The sequence below is a fragment of the Hyla sarda genome, chromosome 12, assembly GCF_029499605.1.
Source record: "Hyla sarda isolate aHylSar1 chromosome 12, aHylSar1.hap1, whole genome shotgun sequence".
Taxonomy (NCBI): domain Eukaryota; kingdom Metazoa; phylum Chordata; class Amphibia; order Anura; family Hylidae; genus Hyla; species Hyla sarda.
Window position 1 is genome coordinate 33191773 of NC_079200.1, and position 12930 is coordinate 33204702.

Sequence of the window (12930 nt, forward strand, 5' to 3'; positions counted from 1 at the left end):
CTTTTTCCAGCCCACCGGAGCACCTGAAAGCTGAACTAATTTATGCAGGAAAAGTTATCAACTGCCAAGCCGAGAAGTTCGTGACGAATCGAATTTACTGTAAGTTCGCTCATCTCTACTGCTGACTACTTCAAAGGAAATAATTTTCTTTTTGGAACACAGAGCTGTCTGCTGCCATCACAAGCACAGTGCTCCCTGCTGACATCTCTGTCCATTTTAAGAATTGCAGAAATATAGGAAAAAATAAAGCCTCGGTGGCGCTCCCAAGGAAGTAACCCGAAGTCGTGGATATTGGTGTAGATGATAATTAATTTATTTTACAGCATAAAGAAATCAAATCAAAGAAAATAGTAAAGCAAGACGCGTTTCGGGAGTCACAGCTCCCTTTTTCAATTGCAGGTGGTTGCTGTATGGCAAGGTGTCAGGTATGAGGTTTTAAATACATAAAATGGCGCCAAATCCAGGGGAGCTGGTGACGTCATGTGAGATGGGTGCCGGGGCCAGGTGTGGACTGGGCACTAGAGACCTAAATAAATGTTTTATAGGTCTCTAGTGCCCAGTCCACACCTGGCCCTGGCACCCATCTCACATGACTTCACCAGCTCACCTGGATTTGGCGCCATTTTATGTATTTAAAACCTCATACCTGACACCTTGCCATACAGCAACCACCTGCAATTGAAAAAGGAAGCTGTGACTCCCGAAACGCGTCTTGCTTTACTATTTTCTTTGATTTGATTTATTTATGCTGTAAAATAAATTAATTATTATCTACACCAATACCCACGACTTCGGGTTACTTCCTTGAGAGCGCCACCGCAGCTTTTTTTCCTACATTTCTGCATTCTCCATACGAACCCACCCCTGGGCTCCGTCCACACACTACAGGCCTGCATACCAAGCTACCATCACCAGCAAAGGATACGCTACCACCTACCCGGGTACCTACCTACACCGGCTAAGAGACCTACACCGCACCCGGCGCCACCTCCACTTTTTTCCCGCCGTATACTGCATTTTAAGAACTGTCCAGAGTAGGAGAAAATCCCCATAGCAAACATATGCTGCTCTGGACAATTGATAAAATGGACAGAGATGTCAGCAGAGAGCACTGTGCTCGTGATGTCAGCAGAGAGCTCTGTGTTCCAAAAAGAAAATAATTTTCCTCTGTAGTATTCAGCAGCTAATAAGTACTGATAGGATTAAGATTTTTTTTTATAGAAGTAATTTACAAATCTGTTTCTGTTACTTTCTCACACAGTTGATTAAAAAAATTTTATAAAAAAGTTTTCCACCGGAGTACCCCTTTTAAGAGTATGGCTTTAGATTTCAACCCTGGACTTTCAAGGGGTGATATCTGTGGTTCTGGATGAATTCACACTGAATAATGCTGAAATAATAAACTCTGAAAAAGCTGAAATATACTAAACTCTGTGGCATCTCTGCACACTCTAGTCTGTGACTTTACTATGGTGGACACATTACTGCAGTGTTTCCTGGCTATAATCAACCACCTAGAGAAAATTTAAAGGGGTACTCCGGTGGAAAACATTTTTTTTAAATCAACTGGTGCCAGAAAGTTAAACAGATTTGTAAATTACTTCTATTTAAAAATCTTAATCCTTCCAGTACTTATCAGCTGCTGTATAGTACAGAGGAAATTCATTTCTTTTTTAATTTATTCTCTGTCTGACCACAGTGCTCTCTGCTGACACCTCTGTCCATGTCAGGAACTGTCCAGAGTAGGAACAAATCCCCATCGGAAAACCTCTCCTGCTCTGGACAGTTTCTGGCACGGACACTGAAAAGTACTGGAAGGATTAAGATTTTTAAATGGAAGTAATTTACACATCAAATTTTACTTTCTGGCACCAGTTGATTAATCAAAAATAGTTTTTAACCGGAATACCCCTTTTAAGTAGTGTAGCTCGCTATAGCAGAAAGAACATACCCGAGATTACTGTTGTTGCCTCCACCCCTCAAGCAGGCCCAAAAATAATTAAAGTACAGAAAATTGTCTTCTGAACAGTCCTCAAGGGAACGTTTCTAAAGAAAAGACAAAGATTAAAGAATGAAGTTTAGTGTCCAGTGAATTAGATTAAATGCTTCCAATCAAATAAATATCATTTTATTTATTTTAAGAAAAGGTACAGTGTTTATATACAGTGTTTCTTACTCCATATGTTTGTATATTCCAGTAATGAGGTAAAGTTTATATTATACAATATTCAAATTATATGAAGTATATCCTTATTAGAGCCTAAATGTGCACATGAGCATATGGCTCCGTTCCTTTCTATGGCAATAAAGTGTGCAGCAATGTATGCAGTACGACATTTTAAAACGTCTTTGAAAATATATCCGTAAAAAATATAAAAGAGTCTCCAGTTATCCTTGGGGTGTAAGGCTTGGTTGGAATAAATCAGATTGCACTTAGGTTTGTATTTTGTAAGTTAAAGGGGTACTCCAATGGAAAAGTTAAATGCAATTTATTTATTTATTTTTAAATCAACTGCTGCCAGAAAGTTAAACAGATTTGTAAATAATTTTTTTTTTAGAAAATCTTCATCCTTCCAGTACTTATTTGCTGCTGCATGATCTACAGGAAGTTCTTTTCTTTTTGAATTTCCTTTCTGCCTGACCACAGTGCTCTCTGCTGACACCTCTGTCCATTTTAGGAAATGTCCAGAGTAGGAGTAAATCCCCATAGAAAACCTATCCTAGTCTGGACAGTTCCTGACATGGACAGAGAGCACTGTGGTCAGACAGAAAAAAAATAAACTTCCTGTGGATCATACAGCAGCTGATAAGTACTGGAAAGATTAAGATTTTTAAATAGAAATAATTTACAAATCTGTTTAGCTTCCTAGCACCAGTGGATTTAAAAAATAAATAAAAAAAAATTAAAATTCAGTAGAGTACCCCTTTAAGTATCAATAAATCCAACACACATTACGGAGTCTCATCCATGGTTATGATTCCGTTTGCTCAGATTGTATTGTAAAGTCTTGTCATTGCAGGGTGATGACACGTGATACTAGCTCCCGATCCCTGGCTGTACTGGTGACTAGAGATGAGCGAACTCACAGTAAATTCGATTCGTCACGAACTTCTCGGCTCGGCAGTTGATGACTTTTCCTGCATGAATTAGTTCAGCTTTCAGGTGCTCCCGTGGGCTGGAAAAGGTGGATACAGTCCAAGGAGACTCTTTCCTAGGAATGTATCCACCTTTTCCAGCCCACCGGAGCACCTGAAAGCTGAACTAATTTATGCAGGATAAGTCATCAACTGCCGAGCCGAGAAGTTCGTGACGAATCGAATTTACTGTAAGTTCGCTCATCTCTACTGGTGACCTCACACCCCGGTGCATTTGGTGGTGTCTGAAATGTTTGGGAAAATAATTTTTTTTTCTACATGAATCCATAGAATACAATCAAAATGTTTCTGCATCTAAAATTCTCTGTACAATGGTTGTGAGAACCTGACCATGGACAATCAGAAAAACTCTGGTCTAATGATTCTGTAAATTCTCTCTCTTGACCATGAGAACAGTTGTGACATATTTTGCATAGTTTCCCTAATGGGTTAATAGTCTTGGCCCACCTCGCCCACTCCCCCTCTACGGTCTTTGTCTTGGGTCTGTATGAATAATTAATTTCAGACTCCCACTTCTGTCAGGGGCTTTGTGTTGTGTTCGCAGGGAGATGTGTTCTCACTGCAGACTCCATCCTGGAGTTTTGGGACTTGTGTCACCGTCCTTGTGAAGTTGTTTTACAGTCTGTTTTACGGAGTGCTGGACAATTGGCAGCTTGTATAGAGCGGTGGTACATGAGAGCTCGAGACCTCACTTCAAAGGGTTTGAGTGCTAGGTCCCAGCACTGTTTTACTTGTCAGGACTGGACTTTGATGGCCTTTGTGTGGACCCATTTTTCTCACATTTTTGATATGGACTACAACCTCAAAGAAAAGTGTCATTGTGACATCAAGGCACTAAATGGTGTTAACATTAAAAACATCCACTTGTGTATTTTATGTCAGGGGTAGACCATGTACTGTAGACTGTCTTAGTCTCAGTCCAGTGACTAGACCAGTGTTTCCCAACCAGGGCACCCTGGTTGGGAAACTAGGGACTAGACTAAGGTGTGAAGTTTTAGGCTCCTTTTACATGGGCAAATGTTGCCTGATAGGCATTAAAGGGGTACTCCACTGGAAAAACATTTTCTTTCAAATCAACTGGTGCCAGAAAGTTAAAGCTAGTGATTGTGTGTCTGTATACAAGAGTGTGAAGTATGCAAGTTAGTGTAAGTATAAAAGTCAGAGGGCGTTAAAATTAAGAAACTTTAAATTCAGGGAGTTTAATTGAAAGATTTGATTATGATTTTTTTTTTTTTTTTTTGCAATCCCCAAATCTAGTGTGGCCTCCATGTTGGAAAAGGCAGTCCAGTGTGGATCTTGCACAATGTATGTAATCCTTGAACAGCAGTTTGAGGGTGGATATTGTTGTGTGAGATTTGTGCGAGTTGTTCATTTAGAAGCCCAGATCCTGGATCTAGAGGAGCAACTGGCGACACTGACATGCATTGACTACTTGGAGAGGAGTCTACTGCTCACTGAGCAAGTACTCTCTGGGGTAGAGGTCGGGGAGGATAGTGGGACGGAGTTGCAGGACAGTCAGGCAGTTAGGCTGCATTCACACCTCGTTTTTTACATACGGGTGCTGGATCCGGCTGGGGGAGGGGAAAACCGGGTGCTCCCGTACCCCAGCCGGATCAGCCCGTGACTCCATTTACTTTAATGAGCCGGCCGGAGTCAAACTGTGACTCCGATCGGCTCAGTTTTGACCCGTATGCGGTCTTGACCGGACCTAAAACCGTAGTATACCACGGTTTTAGGTCCGGTCCAAAACCGGATACGGGTCAAAACTGAGCCGGCCTCAGTCACCGTTTGACTTCGGTCGGCTCATTAAAGTAAATGGAGTCACGGGCTGATCCGGCTGGGGTACGGGAGTGGCCGGTTTTCCCCTTCCCCAGCCGGATCTGGCACCCGTATGTAAAAAACGAGGTGTGAATGCAGCCTTAGCTGGGTTACAGTTAGTAAACGGGGTAGAGGGAAAAGTGTCATGGAGGCTAGTCCTAATCTGCCACACCCCAACAAGTTTGCCCGGTTGGCAGATGAGGGGGATGCCATTTCAGAGCTAGCAGTACTGCAGCAGGGCTCTGGCTCTGACCGCCAGGGGGGTGTCTTCTCCAGTAAGGAGGGAGGGAGGAGTGCAGGGCAGACCAGACAGGTACTGGTAGTGGGGGACTCAATTATTAGGGGGACAGACAGGGCGATCTGTCACAAAGACCGGGATCGCCGAACAGTGTGTTGTCTTCCTGGCACTTGAGTTGGGCACATTGCCGATTGGGTTGACAGGTTGCTGGGTGGGGCTGGAGAGGACCCAGAAGTCATGGTACATATTGGCACCAATGACAAAGTAAGAGGTAGGTGGAATGTCCTTAAAAAAGATTTCAGGGACTTGGGTTGCAAGCTTAAGGCAAGGACCTCCAAGGTAATATTATCTGAAATACTACCAGTACCACGAGCCACACCAGAGAGGCAGCGGGAGATTAGGGAGGTAAACAAGTGGCTCAGAAGCTGGTGTAGGAAGGAGGGGTTTGGGTTCATGAAGAACTGGGCCGACTTTGCTGTTGAATACCGGCTCTACCATAGGGACGGGCTGCACCTCAATGGGGAGGGTGCAGCTGTGCTTGGGGAGAAGATGGCTAGAAGGGTGGAGGAGTGTTTAAACTAGGGACTCGGGGGAGGAAACCTACAACGGGGAAGATAGTGTAGATAGAGAAGGGGGACTTAGTAATGTACCTGGGGGTGGAGCTGAGGGAGGGGTTAGAATAGTTAATAGGGATAGGCTTCATAGGAAGAAAAAACATACACCATTAAATTGCATGTTGACTAATGCCAGAAGTCTGTCCAATAAAACAGAGGAACTGGAGTGGTTGATGTCTGAGGAAAATTATGACATAGTGAGTACAGAGACTTGGGGGGACGATAGCTGTGACTGGGCGGTCAACATACAGGGTTATAGTCTATTCAGGAAGGATCGGACAAAAGGCAAAGGGGGAGGAGTCTGTCTTTATGTGAAATCGAGTCTGAAGGCCGCACTGTGGAAGGATATATGGTAGGTATATGATAATGTGGAGTCATTATGGGTAGAAATATATGGAGATAAAAATAAAAAATAAATCTGATAGGGTTTGTTATAAGCCACCAAATATAATGGAAGAGGCAGAAGATCAATTACTGAGGCAAATAAACAAGGCAGCAAATCAGAATGATGTGATAATAATGGGGGACTTTAACTATCCTGATATAAATTGGGAAACTGAGACCTGTGAATCTCATAAAGGAAACAGGTTTCTGACTATAGCTAAAGACAATTATATGTCCCAAATGGTGCAGGGCCCGACCAGAGGGGGTGCCCTCCTAGACTTAATAACCAACAGACCTGATAGAGTAACTAATGTGCAGGTAAAAGGACACCTAGGAAATAGTGATCATAATATAATACATTATAACTTGTTCTTCAATAAGGGAATCTCTCGAGGGCCCACAAAAACAATGAACTTTAGGTAGGCAAAGTTTTATCAACTCAAAGTAGCCCTAAACAATTTAAATTGGGATAATGTCCTCAAAAACAAGAATACTGACACTAAATGGGAGACTTTTAAAAATATCTTAATATCTCACTGTAAGAGGTATCTACTTTTATGGGAATAAAATGGTCAGAAATAAAAGAAACCCAATATGGATGAAAATTTTTTTTATGGGGACAATAAATTACAAAAATAAAGCATTTAAATTGCTAAAACAGGACGGCAGTGAAGAAGCATTAAAAAGCTATAGAGAAAAATGTAAAATATGTAAAAACAGATAAAAGCCGCAAAAATAGAGACAGAAAGATTAATTACCGAAGAGAGTAAAACTAACCCCAAAATGTTCTTTTACTATATAAATAGCTAAAAGGTTAAAAATGAAAGTGTTGGCCCTTTAAAAAATGATGAGGAAGAAATTATAGATCAGGAAAAAGCAAATATATTAAACAAATTCTTCTCCACTGTGTTCACCGAGGAAAATTACCGTATTTATCGGGGTATACCACGCACCGGCCTATAACACGCACCCTCATTTTACCAAGGATATTTGGGTAAAAAAAGTTTTTTACCCAAATATCCATGAAAAAATGAGGGTGCATGTGTGCGCGTGTATACCCCGATATACCCCCAGGAAAGGCAGGGGGAGAGAGGCCGTCGCTGCCCGCTTCTCTCCCCCTGCCTTTCCTGGGGTCTAGAGCGCTGCTGTCGGCCCTTTTCACCCCCTGGTTATCTGCGCCGCTGCCCGTTCTGTCCCCCTGACTATCGGTGCCGGCGCCGATAGCCAGGGGGAGAGAAGCGGCGCCGACAGCCAGGGGGAGAGAAGGGGCAGCGGCACCCATTGCCGGCGCCGCTGCCCCGTTGCCTCCCCCCATCCCCGGTGGCATAATTACCTGAGTCGGGTCCGCGCTGCTCCAGGCCTGAGTCGGGTCCGCGCTGCTCGGGTCCGCGCTGCTCCGCTGCTCCAGGCCTCCGTCATTGCTATGCGCTGAACGGCGCGGCGCATGACGTCAGAGCGCCGCGCCGTGCATAGCAACGACGCTGGGGACCGGCGTCGTTTCTATGCACGGCGCGGCGCTCTGACGTCATGCGCCGCGCCGTTCAGCGCATAGCAACGACGGAGGCCTGGAGCAGCGGAGCAGCGCGGACCCGACTCAGGTAATTATGCCACCGGGGATGGGGGGAGGCAACGGGGCAGCGGCGCCGGCAATGGGTGCCGCTGCCCCTTCTCTCCTCCTGGCTGTCGGCGCCGCTTCTCTCCCCCTGGCTATCGGTGCCGGCACCGATAGTCAGGGGGACAGAACGGGCAGCGGCGCCGATAACCAGGGGGTGAAAAGGGCTGACATCAGCGCTCTAGACCCCAGGAAAGGCAGGGGGAGAGAAGGGGGCAGCGACGGCCTCTCTCCCCCTGCCTTTCCTGGGGGGGTATCGGCGTATAACACGCACACAGACTTTAGGCTAAAAATTTTAGCCTAAAAAGTGCGTGTTATACGCTGATAAATACGGTAAATACCAGGTGAAATACTGCGAGATAAGATAAACTCCCCAGTACTTGTCACCTGTCTAACCCAGGAAGAAGTACAGTGCCACCTACAAAAAATCTAAATAGAGAAATCACCAGGTCCAGATGATATTCACCCCCGTGTTCTAAAGGAATTAAGTAATGTAATAGACAGACCCCTATTTTTTATATTCAAGGACTCTATAGTAACAGGGACTGATCCTCAGGACTGGCATATGGCAAATGTGGAGCCAATATTTAAAAAGGGTTCAAAAGGTGACCCCGGAAATTATAGACCTGTTAGTTAGACCTCCGTTGTATGTAAATTGTTTTAGGGTTTTCTAAGAGATGCTATTTTGGAGTATCTTGATAAAAATAAATGTATGACTCCATATTAGCATGGGTTTATGAGGGATCGGTCCTGTCAAACTAACCTGATCAGCTTTTATGAGGAGGTGAGCTCCATACTGGACTAGGGGCAATCGCTGGATGTCGTATATCTGGATTTTTCCAAAGCATTTGATACGGTGTCACATAATAGGTTGGTGCATAAAATCAGAAGGATTGGGCTGGGGGAAAATGCGTGTAAGTGGGTAAGTAACTGGCTCAGTGATAGGAAACAGAGGGTGGTTATTAATGGTACTTATTCTGATTGGGTGACTGTTACTAGTGGGGTACCACAGGGGTCAGTCTTGGGTTCTATTCTATTTAATATATTTATTAATGACTTTGTAGAGGGGTTGAATAGTAAAGTAGCAATCTTTGCAGAGGATACTAAACTCTGTAAAGCGGTTAATACAATAGAGGACAGTGCACTGTTACAAATGGATCTGGATAGGTTGAAGTTTTGGGCTGGGAAGTGGCAGATGAGGTTCAACACTGATAAATGTAAGGTAATGCACATGGGGAGGAAAATTCCGGGCTGGGGTTATGTATTAAATGAGAGAACACTTGGGACGACTGACATGGAAAAGGACTTAGGAGTCTTAGTTAACAGTAAATTTAGCTGTAGTGACCAGTGGCGGGCAGCTGCTGCCAAGGCAAATAAAATCATGGGGTGCATCAATAGGGGCATAGATGCCCACGACAAGGAAATAATTCTACCGCTGTACAAATCACTAGTCAGACCACACATAGAATACTGTGTACAGTACTGGGCACCAGTGTACAAGAAAGATATAGTGGAGCTGGAGAGGGTTCAAAGACGGGCAACCAGGGTAATACGGGGAATGGGAGGACTACAGTACCCAGAAAGATTATCAGAATTAGGCTTATTTAGTTTAGAAAAAAGACTACCTAGGGGTGACCTTATAACTATGTATAAATATATCAGTACAGAGATCTCTCCCATGATCTATTTATACCCAGGACTGTATCTATAACAAGGGGGCATCCTCTACGTTTAAAGGAAATAAGATTTCTACACCAGCATAGACGGGGGTTCTTTACTGTAGGGCTGGGCGGTATACCGGTTCATACCGAATACCTATTTTTTTTTTCCCCTCACGATATGAATTTTGCCCATACCGCAATACCGGTCGGGCCCCTCCCCCCTCGAATGAGTGAATTATCCGCCGCAGCGCGCTGTCCCCACATCGGGGAACTAGTCATATTTGACCCGCGAGCGCTATTCTGCTTGCCCGCCCCCCCCCGAATTATCAGCGCAGATAATCTGTACCCACATCATGTTACCCGCGTGCGCTCCTCTGCTCATCCTCATACGATTTGCCGACTGCTAGCGCTGAAAATCTGTACTACAAATAACGCTGCAAAAATAAACAAAACAAACTTTAACTTACCTTCCGACGTGGTCCCTCCTCATGGTCCCTCCGCTGCGGTCCTGAGGATGGGAACGTCACAGAGCCATTAGCCTATCACCGGCCGCAGCGATGTCCCGCCTCGGCCGCTGATAGGCTGAGCCCACTGTCATGTAAGGAGCATACATAACAGCGCGCTGAGCCTATCACCGGCCGCAGCGATGTTCTGCCCCGGCCGATGATAGGCTGGCTCTGTGACTTTCCTGTCCCAAGGTAACTGCAAGAGGACCGCAGATCAGGACAGTGAAGACGGTAGCAGAGCAACGGGGGAACGTAGGCAGGTTAGTTAAAGTTTATTTTGTTTATTTTTGCAGCCCGGGAAACGTTATTTGTAGTACAGATTTCTAGCGCTGGCTGCGCGCAACTCATAGGAGGATGAGCAGAGGAGCGCACGCGGGTGACCTGATGTGGGGACAGATGTGGGAACAGCGCAGCTGATAATTGTGAGCTGGGGGGGGGGGGTGTGGTGGTGTTGGGAGAGAAGCGGTGCCCAGGTCACATGGGGGGGGGAGAATACCGTTAAATACTGTGAAACCGCCATCACTTAAAAAAATACCGTGATACACGTTTTTGCTCATACCGCCCAGCCCTACTTTACTGTAAGAGCAGTGAGACTGTGGAACTCTCTCCCGGAGGAGGGGGTCATGGTGAACTCTGTAAAATTATTAAAAAGGGGTCTGGATACATTTTTGGAGAATAATAACATTACAGGTTATGGATATTAGATTTATAGGGACAGAACATTGATCCAGGGATTTATTCTGATGCCATATTTGGAGTCGGGAAGGAATTTTTACCTCTAGTATGAGTTTTTTTTTGCCTTCCTCTGGATCAACTCAGTAGGGAATCATTAGGGATATAGGTTGAACTTGATGGACTCTGGTCTTTTTTCAACCTTATGAATTTCTTAATTTATTCTGTGCAGTCCTCTTCACCCTCCCTTGTTTTTTTGGACTACCCTCTCTCTCCTACTCTTCCAGTGTCCCTGAGATCTGCATTTAGTGAGAACATGTTTAGGAAGGAAGGAAACGTGAGAAAGACGGAAAGCCATAGAGAAAAGAGAGAGGGCTATGTACGCACGGGGAGCTCAGTGAGTGACAGCGAGGAATGCGCAGGAAGTGACAGTGATTCTGTAAACTTTCTACAAAGCATATAATGCTGGTTATTTCATCTCTGAACCCGCAGCATTGCCCTTATCTGACATAGGCTGACACGTCCCTGGCATATGCCCATCATGGCATTCCTAGCAGTCAGATGCACAGTTTGGCTGACCTGTGTTAGGTGCACCGTAAGCATTCTAGCCTTAAGCAAAACCTGGCATGGCCTGGCAAGCTTTGTGTTAGTAAAAATCTCATCTCGGCACAGTTACATGCATAGCCTGGATCCCATAGATAAACATACAGTGTGTACCCACAGACTGTGTCCTGAGCAGACAGTCTAGGCAGTGTTGATGGGCAGGTTAAGCCTCATTCCCCCAGCCCCCCCCCCCCCCCAATCAGCGGCCAGCCAGCCCCCACTTGTGCTGCTGTCAGCTTTGGGGCTGGAGAGAGACAGTGGTAGGGGTGTGGAGAGGGACAGGGTAGAGGGGGAGAGGCACATGCAGGGTGGGGTGAGGGCCTGTGGCAGCTGCCTCACAGGCGACCAGGAGTTTTCCCCTGTGTATGTGGATGCCTGGCTGTGACTCTTTCTTTGTGTGCCGAGGACCTTCCCCTTCCATGAGTTATGCTTTTCTGTGTTTTTCTTTTGTCTATCTTTTCATCTATCTGTCCGTCTATGTGTTTTCTATGTCCTGCGCTCACTTCCATTCAATCGTCTCTTGTGTACGCCAGCTTCTGTGGTGCAGCAGATCTGTCATACAGATAGCTGATCCTTGACACTCACTTTTCGCTTTGTTTTCGAATGTGTCAACTCTTTACGGTGTCACCTCCTCCCACCCTTTGTCAACTATTGCTTCAACTCTTCCCTTGTCCTTGGGAATGACTGTCAAATGAAGACAAGTTCAGGATAATGGAAGACCCTCTTGTCACTTTCAAGTGGATTTTACGTTGCATCACGCAATGCCAGTCATGCAAAGAAGCATGTCGGGCCCTCAGGGGCCAAATTGGTGTTTGGAGAAGGTAGTGGGAGTAGATTGCAGTTCACCGGAGCCATGTTGCATTTGGCTTGCAAGCTCAAGGAATGGAGAACGAAAGTCGGCAACTCTTCCGACCAGGACAAGGGGTTCCCATTGGGGTATACAGCAAGGGGTAAGATTCATGGCCTATTAACTCCTTAATAGCAGAAGTATGTACGGCTGCCTGTTTTCGCAGTAATGTTGGACTGAAGTATGCAGACAATGTCTAGCTGAATATATATATCCTCTCAGAGAAATGTGTAGTATGCCGAGCAGCATGGTTCTACTTATAGACCATCTCTTAGCAATGCCGAATATTTGGTCTCTGTATATATGCGTCTCCGTGTGTCCAGGACAGTGCACATCTCTCAGCATTGGGTATTTCTCCGTTTCAGGTCCTGTAGTTTCCTTGGTTTCATGACTGTCAGCTGTGTTTTTTTTTTTTTCCCCTACAGCATCGGCATCCGCTTGGATGAAAACTGCATAGTTCAGGGAGAATAAGTTTGGGAACTGCTGATCATTGCACACTAGCATTGGCTGAGCGTGCGGCTACTTTGCCTGTGATCTGTATATAGAAATATATGCCGGCCATAAATGTAACGACTGCTCAAGACAGGAGGAGAAATGACATTGGTAATCGATAATACTGATGTGAAATCTATTGGATGTGGTTATATTGTTGTGTATCATTTACTGTAAAGCACATTAAACACTCGGGTCGTGGATTTTCAGTAGACAGTGAGGCCTGTTCTAAATACGGACTTCCCTGTCTATATTCCCTTAAGTTATGGCACTCATTGATTGAAATGGATAAGTAATAGAATACAGTGGTCCCTCAACATACGATGG

General features: G+C 45.1%; 1 protein-coding gene across 4 annotated transcripts in view; it reads left to right on the forward strand.

The window, feature by feature from the left end:
- Nucleotides 1-12930, forward strand: part of ARHGAP23 (Rho GTPase activating protein 23) — a 134273-nt gene that overhangs the window by 37328 nt on the left and 84015 nt on the right. For 3 of the 4 annotated variants that reach the window (XM_056547469.1, XM_056547470.1, XM_056547473.1), the window contains exon 1: nucleotides 11596-12214. The exons of the other annotated variant lie outside the window; for it this stretch is intronic. In XM_056547469.1, coding sequence (XP_056403444.1) covers nucleotides 12026-12214 — 189 coding nt within the window. In that variant the 5' untranslated portion in view covers nucleotides 11596-12025. Of the gene's footprint in view, nucleotides 1-11595; nucleotides 12215-12930 lie in introns of those variants that run through there. 4 annotated transcript variants of the gene reach the window in all.